Genomic DNA, 24362 nt, shown 5'->3' on the forward strand with positions numbered 1-24362 from the left:
TACCTTCCCCACTCTGCAAGACAATTCCATTTTAACTCATAGGTTCTCAGCAGTTGCGTAAGCTTCTGCCGCTGTGATTGAGCCCGGGCTGAATCTCTAATTATAAAAACCTGCTCCTCAGAAGTCTGCACACAAAATCACACAGGAGAGGAATAAAAAAAAAAAAAAAAGAAAGAAAAGAACACAGATTCCGAAGTATCCAACTAGAACTTTTCTACTTTGTGAAAATGTAATTGGTATGGCTATCAAAGGGGACCCTTTGAAGTAGACGAAGCACTAGTTTGGGGTGTCTTTTGTAAAGACTTAGAACCTACTAGGCGTATTTTGATGGTTGTTCTCATATCAAGGAATTATCAGGGCTTTGCCAGCTCAAACGATGGAGGTTCTTGTTGTGCATGGAAGAAAAATAATCAGACTATGGACAGACCATTTTATTCTTTAGCTGGTCTCCACCTCCAAAGGCGGGGAGGTGATGGGGAGCAGGAGGAAATAATAAACGGAGGACAAAAAAGCAAAGGATGGGTCCCAGGGAGTGAAAAGTACACTGGACAGAGATGGTGATTTGCTTTCAATGTTTTTCTGCTTTGTTTTATTTTTTTTAATCACAGGAAGGGTAAGGAGGAAACAGGCTGGGCAGATACTGCATCTTCCAAAATGATCATAAAGATGAAAACACTTCCCACAGTCGCTTGAGAATGGTCAGCTAGTTCCGGAAGCTCGGCGGGTCTGCGGGTCCTCTTGCACGGGAAGAACAAGACGAGTGGGCGGAGCAGTGAACAGGTAAGAAAAGACAGTGCTGCCGAGGGAGGGAGGGCAGCGGTGCTTCGGGCTCCCGCGGAGCAAAGGGGCAGACCCTGGCTGATCGCTGGGGAACGCGCTGGGCAGGCGGGCAGCCCAGAGGTCTCGGAGCCAAGCGCCAGGGCCCAGAGCTGCCCAAGGAGGAGCCGGGCTGCTGCCCATCGTCGTTAAGCAACGACACGAAAAATCACAAAAGAAAACGCAGGAGGAAGCTTCCTGGTTTGGACCCCCGGTCAAGCTCAGTATTGTCTCCAGCCCCCGCCCGTCCTCTTCTCTGCCCCTCCCCCACCTGGCCCCCTCCCACGGCCCACGTGGGAATGTGGCATCTCACGAGCGCTGAGAGCCATTTGGAAGCTGGACGCCCACGCTTTTCAGACGGCAGGAGGCTCTGGCTCGTGTACTGGCTGTTCCAGAGCTTCCAGGAGGAAGCCTGTGCTGGAAACCAACTTCCCTCGGGAAACTAGGGGGAAGGGGCAGCGGGCGGGGTGGTGGGAGCAGCCAAGGAGGCGGGGCAGGATCCCACAGCCCATCTGGGGTGCGGGAAACAAAGGTCTCCGTGCCGGTGGGGGTCGCTGCAGGAAACAGGCTGGAGCCCAGGGCTTGATGAAGGGACTGTTCGCAAAGGTCCAGGAAGGCCCGGGGAACCCACAAGGAGGTGAGATGAGAAGGCAGGGAGAGGGAGGTGGGTATTGTCTGAGTCTACAGAGGTCCATGTGAGAGGAAGGGGGGGCTGCAAACAGAGGCCACGGTCATGGTCAAGGAAATGGAGGAGCTAACGCCCAACCTCTCTCTCCTTCCTCCATTCCTGCCAGTGCTTCCACTGGTCAACACACCTGAAGCAGGTGAGGCAGGCCATGCAAGCCAGCCTCCTGGCCCAGCACAGGCCAGGGAAGGGTGCAGAATGGCTGCGGGCGGCAGGGGAGGGACAGGTGGTGGGAGCGGCCCCCCTTGCCCACCTCTGCAAGGGCAAGACTCACTCCTTCAGGCTGTGTGGCTTGCAGCAGAGCCTCCGTGCCCTCCCTGACTCAGAGGCGAGTGGTACCTAGAACCTTAACCTTGTTCCTTTTACAATCTCAGCACAAACAAGGAGGCAAGCATAATAACCAGGTGTGTACAAAGTAGAACCTGGACAGACAGCACCATCGGGCCGAGGACGCTGTCACGACAGAGATGGGACAAGAAGCCAGGTTAGAGGACCTCAGCCTGGCAGAGGCCACACCCTCTTTCCAGCTTGTTAGGGGTCAGCAGGTAGGGTTGGGATCCTGCCATGGGCTCTGCACTGGCCCACACACTAGGGGAAGGCACAAAAAAAGGTGGGGTGGAAAAGATCAGATGAACCCACATGGTAAATTAGAAAACCCCAAATTAGACCGGGAGGTAGACCAGATAACCCCAAAGAGGAGACACCTGACTTTAATGCATCTCCTATTCATTGCTCCACCCCTCCCCGCAGTTGGTGCTAATTGTCTTCAGACTCATGTGAACAGCCATGTGTGTTTCCCCTCATGACTGGTGGTGGTGCCGATCCCCTGTTGTCCCAGGGTGGTGGGTGGGGAACCCCACGCAGAATGTGGGGGAATGGGGTGCAGACAGCATTGGGCAGATATCACCGCTCACCCTCCCCTGGGCCTGCCTGAAGAAGTGCTTTGGTTGCTCTTGAAGCATCCTGACACAGGGTAGGCCTGGCTCTCGAGTCTCCCGGGGAACCTGCACCAGGGAGGTCCTGTGATCCTGTGACATCAGCCGCATTGGACATAGGTGAGAAGCTCGTAGAGAAAAAGAAAACACACAGCAGCCCCGCCCAAGAATGGGCCCAAGCAGTCAGCTCTCTTGCCAAAGCCATGGCTCTTCTCTGCTTCCCTGCCGCTCAGATCAGTTCCCAGACCCGTCTTCTCGGGATGTGTCAGACTCAGCATCTGGCTCTGGCACCGACGCCCAAGACCAGCCAAACCTTCTGATCAAGCCCAACCTGTGTGGTTCGGTGCGGCCTCCACTGGCCCCCTTTCTGCTTTGAGCCTCAGAACTGCAATTATTTGAGCCTAAGATTATCATGGGGTATTTTTTTTCCCCTTTTGAGTCAGGCCACAGAAAGATTCCACTTGTATGTTCAGCTCACGTGACCCCTCAGAGCAGCCGAGACTCAGGTGTGGCTCGCCATGCCCTCCTGGCATGGCGTGGTTATTGGTTATTGGTTGAGGTCAGTTTCTTACAGGTACATAAATGCTTTGTGGACTCCATCCTGAGATGTCAAAAAAGAGAGGAATAACCAAGAAAAGGAAGAATTGTCCCAATAGCTCTGTAGCATTGGGATCTGGTCCAGCCCTGGCTGAAGCATTTAAATTCCTGATCGGCCCCAAAGGATGACCACAAATGCAATCCATTTAGTTCCAACCAACCACTGTGAGGGAATCGAGTTGTGGACACTGGCCCCAGCCTCCTGGGAAATTCACTTCCGTTATAATCAAGCCCATGCTGGTGGAGCGGAAGGGCAACTCACACTCCCAAATGGCCACATTGAACTTTGGTGTGACCCTGAGCTTTTAATACTTGGGGTCCCTGGAAAAATCTCTTTTGGGGGCCTGGGTGGGCCCTGCAAGCCAATGCCATCTTGTACCACCACTTTCTCCCTGTGGCTCCAGAGGGCCCCTGAGTGAGTTAGAGCTGGTAGGTAGACCTGAAGGGATGAGAACAAGGACATGGTAACTTTAGGGGCAGTAATTTGGATTTAGGCACCATTGCTACACCTGAAACTGTACGAATGGGTCTGGCTTTGAACCATATGAATCTTGTAGCTTTTTATTCCAAAATAGGGTACTTTCAAACTTACAGAGAAGTTCCAAGAATAATACAGAGATCTCCTGTCTTCCCTTTACCTCGATCGCCAATTTATAACTCTTTACATGAGCATTATCATTCTTTCTCTCTTTGTATTTAATTCTGCACCATTTATGAATATCATAGCCCTTCATCCCTTAATACTGCAGTGTTTCCAAACACAAAGGTATTGTCTTACATATTCAGAGTATATCAATTTTAGGAATGTGATGTGGATAGAATATTTCATCTGATCTACAGTCCATGTTCCGATTTGTCAGTTATCCCAATAGATGTCCTTATCGGTATCAATTTTTCCTCCAGCACAGAATCTAATCCAAGGTCATGCCTTACATTTAGTTGCCATGTTGTAAGTCTTTTAAAATCTTTCATGACAATATTTTTAATATGTTTTATTGATTATGCTATTACAGTTGTCCCATTTCCCCCTTCACTCCCTTCACTCTGCACACCCCCTCCCACCCACATCCCCCTCTTTAGTTCATGTCTATGTGTCATAATTTCTTTAGCTTCTACATTTTCCATACTATTCTTGCCCTCCCCTATTTCTCCCTACAGCTATACTACTTATTCTCTGTACCTTTTCCCCCTCTCTCCCCCTCCCACTCCCCTGTTACTATCCCTCCATGTGATCTCCACTTCTGTGATTCTATTCCTGTTCTAGTTGTTTGCTTACTTTTGTTTTTGTTTTAGGTATGGTTGTTTATAACTGTTAGTTGCTGTCATTTTACTGTTCATATTTTTATCTTCTTTTTCTTAGATAAGTCCTTTACATTTCATAAAATAGGGCTTGGTGATGATGAACTCCTTTCACTTGACCTTATCTGAGAAGCGCTTTATCTGCCTTCCATGCTAAATGAAAGCTTTGCTGGATAGAGCAATCTGGATGTAGGTCCTTGCCTTTCATGACTTGGATTACTTCTTGCCTGTAAGGTCTCTTCTGAGAAATCAGCAAGCTAATTTCAGTCTGATGGGAACTCCTTTGTAAGGTGACCGTCCCTTATCTCTTGTTGCTTCTAGAATTCTCTCCTTCATTTTAATCTTGGGTAATGTAATTATGATGTGCCTTGGTGTGTTCCTCCTTGGGTCCAACGTCTTTGGGACTCTCTGAGCTTCCTGGACTTCCTGGAAGTCTATTTCCTTTGCCAGATTGGGGAAGTTCTCCTTTATTATTGTTTCAAATTAAGTTTCCACTTGTTGCTCTTCCTCTTCTCCTTCTGGCACCCCTATAATTTGGATGTTGGAATGTTTCAAGATATCCTGGAGGTTCCTAAGCCTCTCCTCATTTTTTTGAATTCTTATTTCTTCATTCTTTTCTGATTGTGTTTTCTTCCTTCTGGTCCGTTCCATTGATTTGAGACCCAGTTTTCTTTCCATCACTGTTGATTCCCTGTGCATTTTTCTTCAGTTTTACTTAGTGTAGCCTTCATTTTTTTCATCTAATTTGTGACCAAATCAACACAATTCTGTGAGCATCCAGATTACCAGTGCTTTGAACTGTGCATCTGATAGGTTGGCTATCTGTTGGTCACTTAAAAGTATTGGCTCTGGAGCTTTGATTTATTCTTTCCATTGAGCTTCTCTTTTTTTTTTTTTTTTTGGTCTGTTCGTGCTGTTATGTATGAGGGGTGGAACCTAAGTGTTCACCAGGGCGGGGCCAGCCAGTCGCTGGGGTATGACACTCTATGTGGGGCGGGGTCAGAGAGGGAAACAATGGTGCTTACTCTGCTCTCGTGGATTTCAGTCACCTCTGCTGCTTCCACAAGCAAACGGACCCTTCTGGTGCTGGTCCCGGGTGGGTGGCTTGTGTATATTCTAGGACCCTGTGGGTCTCTCAACGAACTCTCCTGTGATGCTGGGAGTCTCTCCCGGCACCTCAGCTTCCACAAGTGTTTTTTCAATCAGTGCTTTTAGGCTTTATTTTCCTGGTGCTGGTGCCCCTGGGTGTGCGGTCTATGTCACTGCCCTTTTTCACCTGGTTTATTGCATGCGAATGTGTGACTGTGGACAGCCAGCTGCCTTGCATGCCTCACTGGGTCTGCTAGCGGCCGCCTGTGCCCTTTGCGCCCGGGTCTGCCAGGGCCCACCAGCCACGGCTTTTTCCTGCCTTGGACCCCTCTCCACTGGGCCGCCGACTCTGCCCCTGTTACCAAGTCTGGATGAATGGTTGTCGGGACTTACGTACAGTTCAATTTTCTGTCTGTTCTGTTTGTTTTTTTGTTTCTAAATTTTTGTTGTCCTTAATTTCGGTTGTGCGAGGAGGCACAGTGTGTCCACCTATGCCTCCATCTTGGCCGGAAGATCCTGACAGTGATATTTTTGAAGGATACAGGCCAGGTAGTTGGGAGAATGTCCGTAATTTGGGCTTTTCTGATATTTCCTCATGAATCAGTTCGGGTGTTGCACCCCCAGCCAGAAGACCACAGAAGTGGTGTGTGTCCCTCTGAGGACACCACATGGGGGAGGCCTGTGGTGTCTGTCTGTCCCTCTCCTTCACCGATGCTAATTTTTGAACAGTTTTCTTGAGATAGAGTTCACCATACTGTAACATTCACCCATTGAATAATTCAGTGGATTTAAGTATATTCAGGGTTATGTGACCACTAGCATAATCAATTTTAGAACATTTTCATCACTCCCCAAAACACCCGTACCCATTAGCAATCATTCCCCAGGTCCACTCAGCTGCCCTACACCCCCACCCCTACCCCCCACAATGACTTTCTCTCTTTTCAGATTTGCCTGTTCTGGACATTGCATTTCAGTGGAATGACACAACATGTGGCCTTTTGTGACTGGCTTCCTCCACCCAGCACCATGCTGGCAAGGTCCAGGTAAGGTGGTTTTTTCCACCCAGTCAAGAGGCTCTCTGGTTTCTTCGCTGTATGATTTTTTTCCCCTTGCAAGTTATAAACATTCTGCAGAAAGACACTTGAAGATCCTGCTAACGTCCTGCTCCTCATCAAAACGTCCCCCTAGATTTAATTTGATGGCTATTGACCAAACTAATCTTTATTAAAGCAGTTTACTAAGATTAATCACCTCCACCATTCCCCTCCACCCACCACTTGTCATTAGCTGCACAACTTGAAAAGATGGATGGTGGCCTGGCTCTTCTCAGTGCCACGGTCACTGTCCCCAGCAAACCCCCCAGAGCATAGGCCCTGTGCCCGTGTTCCTCCCCTGAGTGACCAGAATGCCAAGGATGCCTCAGAGACAGGCATGCTGTGCTGCAACCCCAGCCCCCATCCTGCCTGCAGCCCAGAGAACTCTGTCCCTCACCTCCCTCTGAGCTAGCATCGCTGAGAAGCAATCCTCTTCTTTGGAGAAGGGCTCACTAGGTTACAGGAACCAGGACCTGCCCCTGGCTGCGCCACCAGAAGCCAGTGGGCGTACCTATCCTCATTTCCACCAGTGCCTGTTGGAAAGGTGCAGGAACTGGGGAGGGGAAGTGGGGAAAGCAGAGCTCCTGACCTCAGGGAGATCATTCAAGAATCAGATTAGACAACTGAAGAACAAGGATTTAAGGAGCAGGAGAAGTGTCCCAAGTGGCTTGACGGTCCCAGGAAGGAGGAAGCTCACCACACAGTGATCAAGAAAGACTTTGAGGGACTTTGGAGATATGCCTGAAGGCCAGGTGTGGGATTTAGACAGGATGGTGGGGGAGGGAGTTCTGGGCCGGAGCAGAAGTGCATGGGCAGCACCTGGTGAGAGCCAGTTGCCCAGTTTGATTAAATAACCAAAGCAAAGATTAGGTGAAGTTCATTGAATCCTTGTGGGTCCAACATGGAAGATGAACTTGGCTCCAGGACAATGGGCTGAAGATTTCAGAGCAGAGGAATGAAATGATCCCAGCAGAGACACAAGCAGACAGGTGCTTAATCTGCTAACACAGAAATGTCTTAAAACAGTAATGTAATACCATAGCCACACTGAGCAGGGACACAGAAAGACTCCCGCCCATCTGAACTGCTGAGGCCACTCCCTTCCCCAGCTTGGCCCTGTTGGGAACCACCCTGCCTGGTTTCAGAAGCTGTAACCCCCTCCAAGGCTAAGGCTGAGGGAGTGACCTTGACCATAAGCCACTAAGGAGACAAAGCTTATCTCCCTGGCAGGAGCACCACTCTGCTCCTTTTACTTCATCCATAACTGGCCCCCAATGCTTGGTCGGTTAGCCAATGATGGGTAAGATTCCTCAAGGTGGGAATGACTTAAGACAGGCACAATCATGTGGGAGGCCCCCAAGGAAGGACTTTGGGGGTACAGCAAAAGAGAATGATGGACCCTCGCCCCTCGGCTTTGACAAAGCCTGAGTCCTCATTCTTTCTGCAAGAAATCTCCTAATCTCTTGGCTGCCTTACTTCCCTTGCTCCACCTAAGCCTGAAACAATGACAGGGTGGTGCAGCCCTGTGCTGGAAAGGGCGGGTTCCCCAGGTGATCAGGTCTAAGAAAGAATATGTAAAATCCTGTGAAACCTGCTTTGTTTAGAATGCTCTCAGCTGAATGATAAGGGTCCAAACAAGAAGTAAGTTTGTTCCTCAAAGTTTTACAGCTCTTTAGTTACTTGACCCTGACTCAAAATAGGCCCTCAGAATTCTTTGTTATCCATTGTTTGATCCCTACTGCCTGGCAATGATTAATGAGCTTTACCTGAATTCTTGTGTAAATGAACCCAATAAAAGCCCATGAGGAACAGGCTCCTGGCCCTTCTCCTTTGAGAGATCGGCCACCTTTCCTCCCCAAGCAGACCATGTCTTGGTAGACTTATTGTCATCTGTGGCAGACAGGTGGGGCCCTGTTGGCTGAGCCCCCCAACGTGACCCAACGATGCAACACCCATGGCCAGGGCCAGAGCCTAGCTGTCTGCTCCTCGGACATGCTCCTCATTGAAGTCATGCTCCTGGCACCATGCTATTAATATTTTTATTGAGAAAGTTTTCCTCCTTGTGTGAAATCCTTCTTTTTAAAACAAAACAGAAAATAAAATATGACAACCTCCCAAACAGTGTTTGCTCCAGAAGCCTCCAGGCTGCCTGTGCCTGGCCCATCTGCGGTGCTGGTGCCAGACCCTCGGAACAGGGATGCCTGTACTGGCAGGACTCTGAGACCCGAGACACAAAGGCTCCCAGACAACCACTCCTCCCCAGAAGCACCTGCCCTGAGGTGTTCGTGACACATTGAGCTTCTGAGGTTCAGGAAGTGGTCAAATAGTGAGAGTGGAAGGCAGGGCAGGAAAAGAGTTTGCACACCTTGAAAAAGTGACTTTGATGAAATGTAAATCTATCTCAGTAAAGCTGGTAGCTGGGGGAAAAAAGGCTGGGCAGGGAGAAGGTGGTCCAGCTGGCGGGGTCTGATGCAGTCACTGATAGGTCACTGCTGGGTCACGTGTCGCCCACCCCTCTCTCTCTTCAAGGTCTCTGTAAAACACCGGTGCACTCATTTAAGTCAACAAATCGTCAGGAAGCACCCAATGCAAGCCAGACGCTGTGACGGGCAGGAAGGCCTCAACCTGGGGTAAGTGAGGGTGCGATTGTGACTCAGAGCCTTGGGGGCCAGAGGAGGCCTCACATCTGTCACATGAAGGGCTGGAGTGGCCCCGAAGCTGCCTGGCCCCGGGAAAGATGGACCATTTTCTTTGTCAAGGCTTTAGGATGGGCTCTTGTACCAAACACCGAATTACCCTTAACCCCAGGTCCAGCTTCTCAGTCCACAAAGACCAAAGTCTACCAAGCTCCTGGCTCTACCAGGGGACCCTGGTCATGGCCTCACATCCCCCAGGTCCCAGGACAGCCCTGGTCTTCTGCCTTTTTATTCCTTCCAAAAAAAAAATGACTTCTTTACTGTAATTTCAGAACTTTCCTACAAGGAGTGCACAATTAATTCCTGGGTTCTGCCTTTGGATCAGGCAGATAATGTCCCCAGATCATTGCCTCAGCGTCTCCGTAGACACAGAATTCTTAATTAAAGTGGCCGGGGGAAACCATGCTCAGCCAGGCCACTGAGACCCAGCAGCCAGTGTGCACCGGGAAGCCGCTGTGCTGAAGACCCCACAGCACGCGTGCTCCCAAGGCCATCCCACCTGGCCCAGGGGACGGGGCTTCCAGGCCGTAAACCACTGCCACGTGCCGACCTGTGGGGCTGGGCCGTTCAGACACGGACCTGGGAACAGCCCTCTCATTTTCGTAGTGCAAGAACCAAGAGGTCAGAAGTCCTGTGGGAACGTTTGTGTGTATGTGTGTGTGTGCGCGCACGCATGCATACACACACCACACCCCAAACCCATGCCCCAGTTTGCTGCCCCCACTCGGAGGTGCCTCAGGCCCAGGCTTTGGGAAGTGTAATGGCAAGCCTCCCGCTTGGTGTGGTAAACCAAGTCCTGGAGAAGGTGTCAGGTGTGTGCGCTTTGGTCAGTGCCCAGGAATGCCGGGGTCTCAGCTCAGGGAGTTGCATGGGACCAGGATGCTGCAAAAGGCAGAAGCGCGTTTTGGTCTCCCGCCCACCCCAGGTGCCACTCCGAGGAAAGCACCAGAAATGATTGCAAGAACAAGGACATTTTGCTGATGTGAATCAGCAATGATAACCCTTTCTGACCATGGCAGGGGCCGGGGGTGGGGGAGGGTTTCCTATTGATAGAACATGATGACCTTATGAGGTGGCTGAGCAGGAGTTATTGTTTCCATTTTATGGATGGAGAGACTGAGGCCCGGAGAAGTTAAGTGGCCTGCCCAAGGTTCGATGCTACCGAAGAACCGAAACAGCTCTGAGGGCCACCCACTTTCCATGACACTGTGGCTTCGGACACAGAACTGGAAACGTAACTTCGTCCGGTGCCCTCTGGGTCCTGCTGCCCTTTCCCCTGGAACCCTGTTCGTCAGAACCGCTCTCTCACCCTGGCACACCCATCGGGTGAGCCACAGCTGCCATCTTCCCCTTTCCTCCCTAAGCACACCGACCGCCTGCACTCAGCACACTCCGCCTGCCCAGCAGACAGTAGCCCCTGGACCCAGGGGCCAGGTCTTCCTGGATTTAGTGTCTCAGCTCAGCCCACACCTGGCACACGGCAGGAGCACAGAGCACATCCACCCACTCAGTGACCTGCCACTGAGGGCACTGGGAAGTCCGCTGTCCTCTGCTCAGCACCTGGCCTACCCTTGACCCAGATGCCAACCTCCCCAGTGTCACCTGCTGACTAACCACGCCCCCTCCTCACAGCAGCTCAGTCCCTCGCAAGGTCTCAGGAGAAACGTGGAGGCTGTTGGTGTCATTGAACCTGACACGGTCGCCCCTCAAAGTGCTGCTGCCCAAGCTGCGACCCAACCCATGATGGGGCACATTCCATGGGAGCCTCACTGAGCAGGTGTCATTAGAGGCTTCCAAGAGTGACGGGGGCCTCTGACCACATGATAACACTTGGCGCAGTGATGCGTGTGCATCGGGTTACAAATGACCCTGCAATGCGCGTGTAGATGGGGAGCACGGACGCGGTGGGGTGCAGACTGGCGGTCACAGATCCTCCCCAGCACTTCCCCGTGGTCAGAACAGCGCCATAGTTTCATTAGAGTGCAACCCGTGAGGGGGATGTCTTTTCAAGACAATGTTCATTTCATTTTTCTAATTATAAAAGCCACAAATTTTCACGCTCATTTTAGAAAATCTTAAAATTATAGAATAGTATAAAGAAGAACATAATTATCCATATTCTTACCACCTATAAGTACTTTAATGTATTTTGTTCCAGTATTATCTACCAACCTATCTGTCATCTACCTTATATTTTCTTGATTTTAAGATGCCAGTGGTCATAAAATGCACTATTAATTTAACAACTTTTTAGAGAAAAAAATGAAACAAACAATCTTTCTCTCAATATCAATGATAATACACATCTCTAAGTCAGAAACACCCAAAATGTGGGGAAAGAGGCACCTTAGAATAAAGGGAATAAAAAACATTTGAGAGCATACTGCCGGCACAATGCTCAACCTTCCTCCACTTACACCCTAAAAATGGGCGGTACCACATCATCGGAGAAACTCGGGGCAGACACCCTTTTAATGGTGCAGAATGCCGTGGCATAAGGATAGCCACCTTTGTTTAACCACTCTTCTATTGTTATCATTTAGTTTGTTTATAGTTTTCAATGTTGTAAATAATGCTTCATGGCACAACTTCATGCATAAAATTTTGCTCATGTTTCTGATTATTTCCTTTGGATAAACTCCCTGAGTGGAATTACTGCATTAAAAGGTAGGGACTTTTTTTTAAATCCTCACCTGAGAATGTTTTTCTTCACTGCTTTAAAGAGAAGAGAGAGAACATTGATTGGATGTCTTCTCATATGCACCCCAACCAGGCATCAAACCTGCAACTTGGGTATATGCACTGACTGTGGGGTCGAACCCCTCGACCCTCCAAAGCTACAGGATAACGCTCCCAATCACTTGAGAGCCACACCATCCAGGAAAAGGGGTGGGTACATTTTGAGGACCTCTTGATATGATTGCTACACACTGCTTTCCAGAAAAGATGTCCCAATTTACATTCCTATCAGCAGTGTATGAAAAACCCTCTTCTCCTTCCCTGGCACTGATTCTTATCCTTTAAAAAAAAAAAAATTTAAGTCACAAATGCACACAGTTTTTTTAATTAAACAGAAGGAAGGGGGGCTTTAATAAAAAAGCAATAGCCCCCTATCCCAGCTCTCCCTGCTCTGAGCGCACCTTCCCTAAGGCGATCCCCTCTGTCTCGGGTTTTAGCTCATTCATTCATTCATTCGTTGACCCATTCGACTTCATCTATTGAGTATCTGTTAGGGACCAGGCACTGCTCCAGAGTGCAGGGACACAGCAACAAGCAAAACAGACCCGAAACATGCACAAGACACCCCGCCCTCACGCAGCACCCATTCAAGTGGGGTGAAGGAACTAGATTAAAAAGGTAAAACATGCAGTGTGTTTGTTAGTGAGAGTGCTCTTAAGGAAGACAAAGTGGGAAAAATGGAGCTTGGGGAGGAGGGGAGAGCTGCGATGGTGAGATTGTCTGGGAAAGTGTTAGGGGCTGAATTGTATCCCCTCAAAGCTCCTACATCAAAGCCCGAATGCCCAGGACCTCAGAATGCGGCCGTGTTTGGAGATAAGGTCTTTCAGGAGGCAATAAGTTAAAATGAGGTCTCCAGGTTGGCCGTGACCCAGTAGGACTGGTGTCCTTATGAGAAGAGGGGACTAGGACACAGACAGACGCAGAGGGAAGACGGCCATCTGCAGCCAGGAAAAGGGCCCCCTGGAGAAACCAACCCCGGCAGCACCTTGCTCTTGGACTCAGCATCAGAAAATAATTTCTGGTGTGCAAGCCACTAAGCCTGTGGTGCTTTATGACAGCTCTAGCGAACTGATACAGAAAGCCTCGCTGAGCCGGTGACAAGGGAGCAGACCTGAGGATGTGAATGAGTGAGCCACGCGGCTCCCTAGAGGACACGTCCCCGGAGCAGGAGCACATGCGAAGCCTGGAGGTGAGAAGGTGCCTCTGATGTTTCCCAGAACGAGCGAAGAGGCCAGCAGGGCTGGCGCAGAGTGGGCACAAGGGAGAGGGGAAGATGAAATCGGGGCCCTGGCCGGTGGCTCAGGGGTTAGAGCATTGTCTGCAGACCGAGGGGTCGCGGGTTGAATTCCCTATCAGGACACACACACGGGTTGTGGGTTCAATCCCCAGTCAGGGCACATGCGAGAGGGCAGCCGGTTGATGTCTGTCTGTCTCTCTCTCTCCCTTCCTCTCTCTCTAAACACTATGAAAAATGTCCTTGGGTGAGGGTTTTTTTTAAAAAGATGAAATCAGAAACACAGTGGGGGCAGATGCCATGGAGCTGCACCGTCCAGTACAGCAGCCCCCACAGCTAGTGAGCACTTGGATGGGGTTAGTCCAAAGTGAGGTGCTGGCAAATGTAAAACTCACACCAGATTTGGAAAAACTAATATGTAAAAAAGGAATATAAAATATTGCCCTAATAATGTTTATACTGATATGCACTGAATGGTAATATTTCGGACATACTGGGTTAAGTACAATTCAGGGGTGGGCAAAAGTAGGTTTGCAGTTGTAAGTACACAAAACAGAGTTTATTCTTGTATTATTATTTATTAATTACTATATTTATTTGTATTACAACTGCAAACCTACTTCTACTCACCCCTGGATGCTGTTCATTTCACCTGTTCCTTTTTATTTTTTTCTAATATAGGTGCTAAGACATTTTAGATCACATCTGTGGCTCATTTATATTTCTTTTGGAACATTCTGGCCCAGGGCCTTGTGGGACCTGAGCTTTTACTCTGAGGGACATGGGAGCCACTGGCAGGTGTACGACTCAGAAGTGACATGATTGGACTCACTTGTGTTTTAAAAAGATCACGGGCATGGCCACATGGAGGGCAGACTCTGTGGGAAGTCAGTAAAGGTAAGCAGACCGTGTAAGAGGCCCCTGAACTCCTTCAGCAGAAAGTGGAGGCCTGGGCCAGTGAGGGAGAGGCGAGATGGTGAGGAGTGGTCAGATACCCAATAGACTTTGAAAGCAGAGCCACGAGTATTTCCTGGCAGATTGGGTGTGGGGTGTGGGAAGAAGAGGAGGCAAGGATGAGTCCCAGCTTTTGGCCTGGGCTTCTGAATGGATCCCGTTTGCTGTGACAGAATAAAAGATGAGGGCAAAGCATTTGGGGGAAGAAAATCAGGAGTTTGGTTTTGGATAAGTTGACCCTTGGATGCCTTATGCTTTCCAGGGGGGGAGACGATGGAAAGTGGGTTGACCAGAATGCTCTGGAGTTCAAGGGAGGGGTCTGAGCTGGAGATCTGGGTCTGGGAATCATCATTGTTAGGATTAAGTGTAAAGCCTGGAGACTGAGTGTCAACTTCAAGGGAGCGTGTCCACGGAGAAGAGATGGAGATCAAAGAGAAGATCGAGATCAAAAGATCAAGTGGCCTGGGGGACTCCCAAGTTCAGAGGTTGAGGAGAGGAGCAGAGGAAACATGAAGTATAAAGAAAACCAGGAGAAGCCCTGGCTGGCGTAGCTCCAGTGGATTGAGCGCAGGCTGCAAACCAAAGCATCACAGGTTCAATTCCCAGTCAGGGTACATGCCTGGGTTGCGGGCCACGGCCCCCAGCAACCGCACATTGATGTTTCTCTCTCTCTCTCTTTCTCCCTCCCTTCCCTCTCTAAAAATAAATAAATAAGATCTTTAAAAAAAAGAAAAGAAAAGAAAAGAAAAAAGAAAACCGGGAGAGGATGATGTCCCAGGAGCCAAGTGGAGGCAGCAGTTTGGGGAGAAGGAAGCGAGTGCCGTGTCCAATGCCACTGAGACGTCCAGGGAGACGAAGACAGAGAACTGACCACTGGAGGCAGCTGGCAATCTGGTGAGTACAGTTCAGGTGAGTGATAGGGCAAAACACGATTAGCACATTGTTTGCAGGTAGTTTTTATTGTGTGCTCTACTACCAGTCAACGTAAAATGTATAAATATGTTTCCTGCATACAATGTGTTAGAGCGGGTTCAAGAGACAGTGAGAGAAGAGCAACTGGTGAGAAGAACTCGGCAGTAAGGGGGAGAAGAGAAAGGGGCAACGGCCTGAGGGGGCGGGGGCGCGGATCCAGAGAGGCTATGTTTAAAAGACGGGGGGAGAATTTCAGCCTGCGTGCATGCTTCCTGAAATGAGCTATTCAACAAAGAAAAATTGATGATGCCAGGAAGGGTGGGAATTCTTTGGATACTGCTCTAATCTCCAAAGGTTGCTTATATTGCCTTTTTGTGTTGTATCAACTTCAGGCATCAGTTACGGACTCTCTACGGTGGTATTACAGGAGTTAGCCTACCTCCATCACCCCCAGCTCCATGCCACACTTGTCCCCACATTGTCCCAGCACGTGGCTATTGTCCCCACAGATCCCGGTGTCAGTGCATCTACTGATTACCTTGGTAACCTTTCTTTTTCACTCTATTACAGACAGCATCTCTCGCTCCCCACTGTGCAGGAAGAGGGCATCCCCTCCTCTTACCCTACCCTCCACATCTCAGCCAGCTTTGGTGGGTGTGCTAAGACAGTAACAACGCTACACACAACAAAGAATCTTAGCAACCTCGGGCTGATTTCTCATTCCCATGCCATGTCACGCTCTGCTTCTGATGTCCTCTTTCTGTTAGGGACCCCACTGAAGAGCGGCTCCCACCCGAGACCTGCCACTCTCACGAGAGAGGCACAAGAACAATGGCAGAACCTCAGAGGCCCCTTGAAGGGGCTACTCTGGCACAGCTTATGTCACTTCCACTTACATTTAATTGGCCAAAGCAAATCATTGTGCCCAAACCTGGCACCAATGGGAGGCAAGGAAGTATGCCCCGCCCACAGGAGGCGGGGCAAGCCACAGGAGGACATGTGAATAACTGGCAGCAGTAATTCAATCTATCACAATTGCTTGCCCTTCTCTTGTCTTCCACTTGCCAGCTTCTACAAGCTGTGCTTTTCATTTTTCGTTGTCAAGGTGGAAAATCTTTATACCCTCCTTTGTAGCTATTTTAAGTAGACTTCAGTGCTTTGCGTTTGGTTTTAGAAGTTCAAAACCACTGAGCAGCCTTTATATCATGGTGATGAAGCAAGTATTCTTTGCTGCAGAGCCAAGAGAACCTAGGAGCCCACATTCTGCACCACTGGCCCAGCGACAGGCCCCCCGCACTCAAAAGAGCCTTTCTCGCAGCCCACCATGTGCTCGGAATCAGGCGTGTCTTTATTTGCTTCATATGACAGCTTTGTCTTTCATTGAAAATTTTTTTTTGTTTTTCCAGAAGTTTTTGATGACCTCTCTCCCTTTGTTGGTAGAAGAAACAGGTACCTTCTTCACCACGTCCCTAAATCTTCCAAATTTTCTCTCTGTGGTCTGGAATCTTTCTGTTCTTCTTTTGAAACCTGCTGGCTTTCTGATCTCCACTGGGCAGCTTCCTTCATTTTGGGATTCCTAATACATTTTGCATGACTTTCTGTCTTTACCGCAGTTCTTAATCTCCTTCTGTTTCTCTTGCTTATGTTCTGCGTTCAGTCACAACTTCAGTTTCTCGAAATGTGCCCCCCCCATGCCGTCCTCAGAGACCACTTTCCTAGAAATCCCCCCCCACCCCGCCTCCCCACCCCCGGTCTAATGAAGACTGACACCTCTCCAGGCCTGAGAACAATTTTATCCTGGGGTTGCTTTCATGGCTGTCCTGAATTGGATACATTATTTTCCTGGATCACTTATCTTCTTTCTTAATTTACACTGTTGTCTGCTAAAATACATCCTCAAATAACTTCTTTAAAAGGTTAAGTAGGATCTAAGCTTCCTGGGTCCTTGCCTGGGTGCGAACTTCCAGGTCCTAGCCTGCCTCACTTCTATGCAAAATAAAGCTGCCGAACCAGATGATTTCTAATGCCTATTCCTGGAGTATCATTCTAGTTCATATGCATTCACAAATGATATACAGTACCAAGGAGAAATTTAAAATGGTTGCTGCTCTGAAGGAACTCACAGATAAAGAATAAACTCCTGAAACAGTAACAGAAAGTCAGCAGTACAAAAAATGCCCCAAGGGAGGACGTGGTAAATATCAGAGCTTCAGGACTGGAGGGAAGAGAGAGAGAAGCAGCTGAGCCAGCCTGTGCTGCTCTTACCGGGGAAGCGAGGCTTCCGTGGAGTGTCAAAGAGTAGGTGGTATATTAGGCATAGATTAAATATTCATGAATATTCAACAGCAGATGAATGGCCAACATTAGTCTGACGTGATGGTTAACGGCCAATGGAAGCTCTCCTCCGTCCCACTTTCCCTGCCACTATCGGAGTCATCGACATTTCCACTGCACCAAGCCAACAAGATAGACACCGTTTTTACACGTGAAAGTGTAATTTTATCCCTGACCAATAGACAAACTCTCTGGCTGTTTGGGAGCATAGCAATGAACTTGCCTTGTGTATCTGAGTAACTGCATATCTTTGTATATACAGGCCCCACCTGTGGGACTGGGAAGGCACAGGCGGTGGTCTTCATCAGCAGAATAGGAACTGGGGTGCCTCTCTTTACCATCATCCACTGTTAAAATTCGTTTCTATTGTTCCAGTGAGGAGTCAGAAAGATCGTAAGACATGCCTGCTTTCCATCCGCCCCCCAGGAGGGAAGGAAGCTTCAACAAGGGATGTTCGGGCCAAAGGCCCGCCCGGTCTGCAGAGGGTAGGAGTGCAGTGAGGGTGGGAAAAGCGTGGGGGTCCTGTGATGCATCTTCCCTGCCAGGTGTGACCTCACACCACTTCCTCTGGGAGGTTTTCTCTGCCTCCCAACCCAGAAAGCATTAACTGTGGCCAAAACACTGTCCATGCTGCCATCACAACATTTATCAGATTCAAACAAAGTTTGCACCAGTTGCTCTCAATAACCTATGACACCCCGGCTGACGTATTCATCGTCACACCCCCCAATGCCTGGCGCGGGGCAGGGGCTGCGAGTCTGTGCAATGAAGGAGTGAGTGGATTCAAAGTATTTTCCATTTCCTCGAGGGGCAGAGCCACACAGGAATATTGAGTTTTTACGGGAGCTTCAGATGAGCCAGGAGGACCTGGAGGAGGGGGAGGGCGGGGTGGGGGGGACTGCCTGCAAGCATGGCCTGGGCTGGTTTGTCATATAGGGCCCCACTGCAGGTCAAGGTGAGTAGACAGATCAACAAATACACAGGAGAAAGGTCCAGAAAGGTGCGTGCACACACACACAGGGACGGACCCAGTGTCAGCTCTGCAGAAGGGCGAAGCGCAAGAGGGACCCACCCCCTCCAGCGCGCTGGAGTAAGCTCTGAGCAATCTCATTCCGTCCTCCCAGCCACCCAGAGAGACAGGTGTTCCCAGTTCACAAGCGGGAAACACTGCCAGGAACCAGGACCCCTGGCAGCGTGGAGAGGGCCAGGGGCCTGTGCGCCGGGTCTACAGTGCCAACCAAAACAAGACGAAAAAAAAAAGTGTGGATTCAATCACAGAAAATCCGTTAGTCTGAACACCCATGACTCACCTGTCTTATTACTTCTGTAGTTCCTTATTTTCTCCTGGCTTCCCAGAAAGGTTTCTTACAAAAATCCTACAGTATTCTGAGAGGGGAAAGCCAGGTCCCAGTGTGAGGGGTCTGGAGGGCGGGGGGCTGGGGGAATGGCAGCAAAGGTACCTAGTGAGGTGCGACCCAGGAGGGCGGGCACAGGTGCACAGGGGGGCAGCTGCGGGCTCCTGGGGGCGGCTCCCTCGCTCAGCAGGGCCTCGGTGCAGCCCCTCCCACCTGGCACCCATGCGTTTGTTTCCTCAAAAGACCATAGGGCGGCATTGACTTCACCACTTAAAAAAAAAAAAAGTGGAATCAAGATGCAGCCCTGCTCATGACTGTCACATCCCGGAGAGAGGGACAGGCAGTGTGTTCACACTCCAGCAGGTGGGAATTGCCGACAGCCAAATCCGCACCAGATCGCCGCCCCTCGCAGCGTCTAAAGGTGCACAGAGCCGGCCTGTGACGAGGGCAGGCTTAGGCTGCTGGTGGCATCGCAGATGGGGAAAGCACGGCTGAGGACCACCGAACCCCCTGCTCAGACAGATGTGCTTTCTGCTCCTGGCCGCTGCAGCCCGGCAGGCAGAAAGACAAGGGGAAAGTGGACACGTCCTGCGTGGGTGGGCGTGCTCTCTCTCTCAGCTCCGCGAGGCCGTGAGAAAGGCCAAGGTACGACAGAAAACCACTTCTAGCTGACCCCGTTCTTGGAAACTTGGAGCCAGATGCTGGCAACTGGTAGGCGCGCAGGGGCAGGCCTGCTCCTGGAGAGGGCACCGAGGGGCCTCCCTCTCCGCCGCACACGGAATTGGAGAGGCGGGACCGCTTAGCGCGAAAAACAGCGAGTGCCAAGCACGGGAGTGGGGGGAGAGCGTGCAGAGATTTGGGATGTGAGGATCAGAGAGGGTCAGGAAAACTCACCCCCTCTCTCACACACGCTTCCTCACCCCCATCTCTCTGGTGGGCCCCTGTTAAAATTTGGAACACGGGTGCCGTCCGAGTCCCTCCAGGCAGCCAGACTCCAGCACAGAATTACACGGGCGCGCTCTCCACTTCCAAGGGACGGGAGGGAGTTTGGGTTCACCTCTGGCCATGTGCGGCCCAAACCCAGAGGTATCCAAACTAATCATCCCCCCCTCCCGTGGCGCCCCGCGGGGCGGGGGTGGGGGGTGTCAGCGGAATCGCCGCCTCTTGGAGAGAAGCGGAAGGAGCTTCTGGCTAAAGAGCTCTCGCCCCCACACGGTCCGCACCCCGCAAGCTGCAGGGTGTCTCCTAAGCCCGGCTTGCCCCCCTTTCCCCCAGCAGCGCCGGCTTCTCGGACTCCCGGGACTTGGTCGGCGCCGGGTGTGGCCACAATGCTCCTCCTGCCCGGGTCCAGGGGCCCTCGGAGAAAGGGGTTCGCGGGAGGGTGCATGGCGGAGAGAAGGGGCAGGATTTCGGGGAGGCTGGAGGGGAGCTGTTCTGGCCGCCGCCGGCGGGCTACAACATTCCCCGCAAAGTTTCCGGCTCTTCGGCCGGACAACCTCGTTAACAGGTGGAAGAAGGTGAAAGGCTGGGTGGGCGGCCCTGCGCCCTCCAGGGCGCCTGCTCCACGCGCTGCTGCCACCTGCCAGGGGGCGCTGGGAACGCGGGCCGGCGCTTGCAGCCGCGAGCGCCACCCGAGGGTCCCAGTCCCCTCCCCTGCCTGCCCTCCGCGGCGGGGCCCGGGGGCGGGGGTCGCGGCCGCCGTGTCTTACCCAGTCCCGGCACGAAAGTGTTGAGGAAGAGGCAGATGACGGCCACCGGGAAGGGCATATAGGGGATGGCGGCGCGCAGGGGGCCCTTCTTCTCGCGGACCTGCACCACCACCCCGCTGGACGAGGACGCCCCCCGGGGGTCCGCCGCCGCCGCCACCGCCGCCGTCTCGGCGTCTTTGTGCGAAGACTCCATGGCGGGGCGCGCTCCCCGGGAGCCGGGCTGCCGCAGCCGGGGCTGCTGCCCAGCACACAGGGGGCGGGGGACGGCCGGCTCCGGGCTCCGGGCTCCGGGCTCCGCGCCGAGCTCAGGCGGCCAGCGTGCTTCGGGTGCCCGCAGCTGGCAGGGAACCCGCACTCCCGCGTCCCCACGCGCCTGGCCCTCTGCCGCGCGCTCCGCTGCGCTCCCACACCCCCGGCTGAGGGGCGGAGAGGGCGGTGTGACACTCGGTGACAGCACTCCGACGCCCCTCCCCGCCGGGCCCCTTCCCCGCCCTTCTCTCCGCCCCCTACCCCACCCCACCCCGCTAAAAGTACCTCTTACAAACCAGGGCGAAGGGAAGAAAGTAGAAGAGGAACACAGAGGGAGCCAGTTGTCCCTCCAGACACTGGGAGGGGTGGACACACTTCACCCTCCCTCCACAGGTGACTTGGACGGGAACCTCAGCCAAGCACGCAGAATTGGTCGTGTGTTCTCAGCTGGCAGGGGCGGGGGAAGCCTCAAGTTCTAGTCCTTTAGTCTGGGAGAGGTGCTGGACGTTAAGGGAGAAGGAGGCAAGGAAGGCAGGGCGCCTGGTGCCCAGCAGGCCTTCAATTCCTTCTGATCTAAAAGGACTTGTTCGATCGAGCCAAAGCCATCACGTCCCGGTAACGGAGCATAAAGCAGGAGACAGCTTTTCAAACAGGTCTCCGCAAGACACTGAAGTGGGACCCTCTCCTACACACGCGCAAAAAAGCGGCAAGAAACGGGCCTGCCACGGAGAGAGGGGATGCTGGGCACCGGCCCCTGAGCGGTCCCGAAGGAACACCTGGCGGTGTGTGCGCGCTCGACGTGGGGGTGAAAAGGCCAACAAGCACACAGCGCCGTCTGGTGTTGACAATGCGGCAGTTGGTAGAAGCCAGAGGAATGGGTCCAAACCGGCCCCAGGAAGCCCCCTATTGAACTAGATTTTTGAATAATGCCGCCCTCACCTCCACATCTGGAGAAAGTGAACGGATGGAAGTGACGCTTTTTATGCGAGGGAGGGGTTCGATGCATCGGAATTATCCAGAAATTCAGCAGCTCATGGGAAGACTGGGAGGATGCAAATCGACTTCCTTCCCAGGAATCCTCCTTCTCCAGGAATAAGAATGATTGAATGGCAGCCCAGGGGCTCACAGGAAGGATGCCGGGATACCATGGGGTAGTTTATGGGTGTCTGATTGAATACTTCTAAGAGCAGATGGTCGTCAGGGGTTAGTGGTGATACTGGTGGACACACACCCACGTGCACACATGCACACACGCAGTAACCAGCTTAGGTCTGGCAGTCAGAGTGAATAAAATTGAAAGTCTTAGTCTTTCTTCAGCCTCCTGTGTGACTTAGGAGAACTCATTTAGCCTTTTCTGGGCTTGAGTTACTGTATAAACCCAAAGCAAGATTCAATTTACTACACCTTTATGGAAGGCCTAATCCGACCTAGCTTCTGGGGAGAGAGAGAAAGGAGTAAAAATCCAGCCCCTGCCTTTAAGGATCTCACAGGCGAGGGCCACGGAAAACCCCAGTGACAGAATTACAGGCAGTGACAAATGTAACTGTGGGGAGCTGGAGGTGCTGCGAAAACAGGGACCTGTCTTCAAAGGCAGCTGGAGTGGGGGAGGCACCAGGCGGGCCTTCCAAACAATGTGGTGCTCGGTGAGGCCTGGGCAGTGACTGGAGTTAACTCCTCGCAGGAGACTGATTTTACAGAAATGCCTATTTACCCAAGCACTCCCTGCAGGCACCATTCTAAGCACTTTACACATTTTTTAGAAGACTTTTATTTATTATTTTTAGAGAGGGAAGGGAGGGAGAAAGAGAGAGAGAAAGAAACATCAATGTACGGTTGCTGGGGGCCGTGGCCTGCAACCCAGGCATGTGCCCTGACTGGGAATCGAACCTGCGATGCTTTGGTTCGCAGCCTGCGCTCAATCCACTGAGCTACACCAGCCAGGGCTTGTACTTCACACATTTTAACCCATTTGATCCTTACCACACCTCTATGAGGTATCACGTATGACCCCATTTCCCAGATGGGGGAGAGGGAACCCAAAGCATCTAAGGAACTTGCACAAAGTCACCCACTAGTAAGTGACAGAGCTGGCATTTGAATGCTGCCATCTGGCTCCAGAACCCACAGTCCAAGACTAGGTCATAACCCCAATTTCTACAATATTCTCTCCCAGAGGCCCTGAACTGTCGGAGGGCCACACAGACTCAATGATTCCAGGAAGGAAGGACTTCAGGAGAGGAAGTAGATTTACACCCCCCGACTTTCCAGGTGGTTCTGATCCGAGAGACATCCAGGCAGAGCAGCAGCAAGTACGTCGGCACGGAAGCCTAGACTAGGGAACATTCCAGGGATTGCAGCCTGGCTGGGACCAGGGCTCGTGTGGACAGGGACAGGAGAGGGTGCTGGGGGACAGGGGGCGGGGGGCAGGGACCTAGTAATGAAGGGCAAAGGAACTGGACTTTGTCCTAGCAGCGACGCGGAGAATCATTGGAATACTTTAAGCAGGGGATAGCACAAGTGATCCAGTCACTATTGTGCGCTCGGTAACAAACTACCTAAAATGTAGCGGCTTGGCCCACCCTTTGGTGGGTCTGGAAAAGGGACAAGCACAGCTGAGACGGCTCCTCTTTGCTCCTTTGTGTCTGGAGACTCAGCTGCGAAGGCTCACCTGGCGGCGGCTGCAACAGCTGGAGCCGGAGAATCCACTTCCGAAATCATTGCCGGGTCTGGTGCCTGCACTGGGGAACGTGAAAGCTGGCCCAACTGGGGCTGTCGGCCAGAGCACCTACCCACGGCCTCTCCGCGTGACTTGGACTCTTCCCAACGTGATGACGGGGTTCTGAGAGGAAACTTCCCCAGAGGGGCCCTTGGGACCGCCATGCCCCGCCGCCCCACCCCCTGCCACCGCCCAGCATTGCAGGACCATGAAAGTCACACTGTGTCATTTCTGTGACCTCTATTTGGTCGAAGCAGTTGCAAACCTTGCTTAGATTCACATGGAGGACACCCCACTTCTCAATGGAGCAATGTCAAAGAATCTGGACCCTGGCTTTAAAACCACCCACCAGAAAGGGATGCAGTTTCGGGGGGTGGGGGGACCACTCAATCAACCATGTGGAGGATGGACTGGAGAGGGTAAAGTTGGGTCCCATAGGACGGGGACTCTTCCTGGCATCCATGGGTTGGGAATGGTGGGGGGATACTTCCCAAATGGAAACCGGATATTATTAGCGAGGAGGAAAGGTGGAGTTCGAGAGTCCCAGGACGTCCAAGGAGCGGCAGGCAGAGGTTGGCCGGCACAGGCAATTGTCTACAGGAAGCTGGAGAGTCAGCCTGCTTGGGGCTTTAGTCAAGAAACCTGGGCTGTGGATTTGGGAGCCATCAGCACACAGACGGTGGTGAAAGCCCTGCACACAGACGTGCAGTAAAGAGGCTCGAGGGTCCAGGAGAGGCACCAGAGGGTGCTGCGCACTGGGCATGAAGGAGGAGGGAGAAGGAGGTTTAAAAGGAAGCACACTTACTCAGAGTGTTTCATGGAGCCAGAAGGGGAAGATTTGAAGAAGCAGCAGTCCGCAGTGTCAAACGCCATGGAAGCCACGTGAGACCCCCAAGTGCCCATTGGATTCGGCACTTAAGAGTGTCAGCTGTCTGGAGCCCCAGCT

General features: G+C 51.8%; 1 protein-coding gene across 2 annotated transcripts in view; it reads right to left on the reverse strand.

The window, feature by feature from the left end:
• The window catches only part of STUM (stum, mechanosensory transduction mediator homolog), a 49451-nt gene extending 28611 nt beyond the window's left edge, over nt 1–20840 (reverse strand). For both annotated transcript variants that reach the window (XM_028531392.2, XM_028531393.2), the window contains exon 1: nt 20452–20840. In XM_028531392.2, the coding sequence (XP_028387193.1) occupies nt 20452–20644 (193 nt within the window). In that variant the 5' untranslated portion in view covers nt 20645–20840. The remainder of the gene's footprint in view (nt 1–20451) is intronic.
• Nucleotides 20841–24362: the final 3522 nt, after the last annotated feature.

Source organism: Phyllostomus discolor, chromosome 15 (genome assembly GCF_004126475.2).
Source record: "Phyllostomus discolor isolate MPI-MPIP mPhyDis1 chromosome 15, mPhyDis1.pri.v3, whole genome shotgun sequence".
NCBI lineage: Eukaryota > Metazoa > Chordata > Mammalia > Chiroptera > Phyllostomidae > Phyllostomus > Phyllostomus discolor.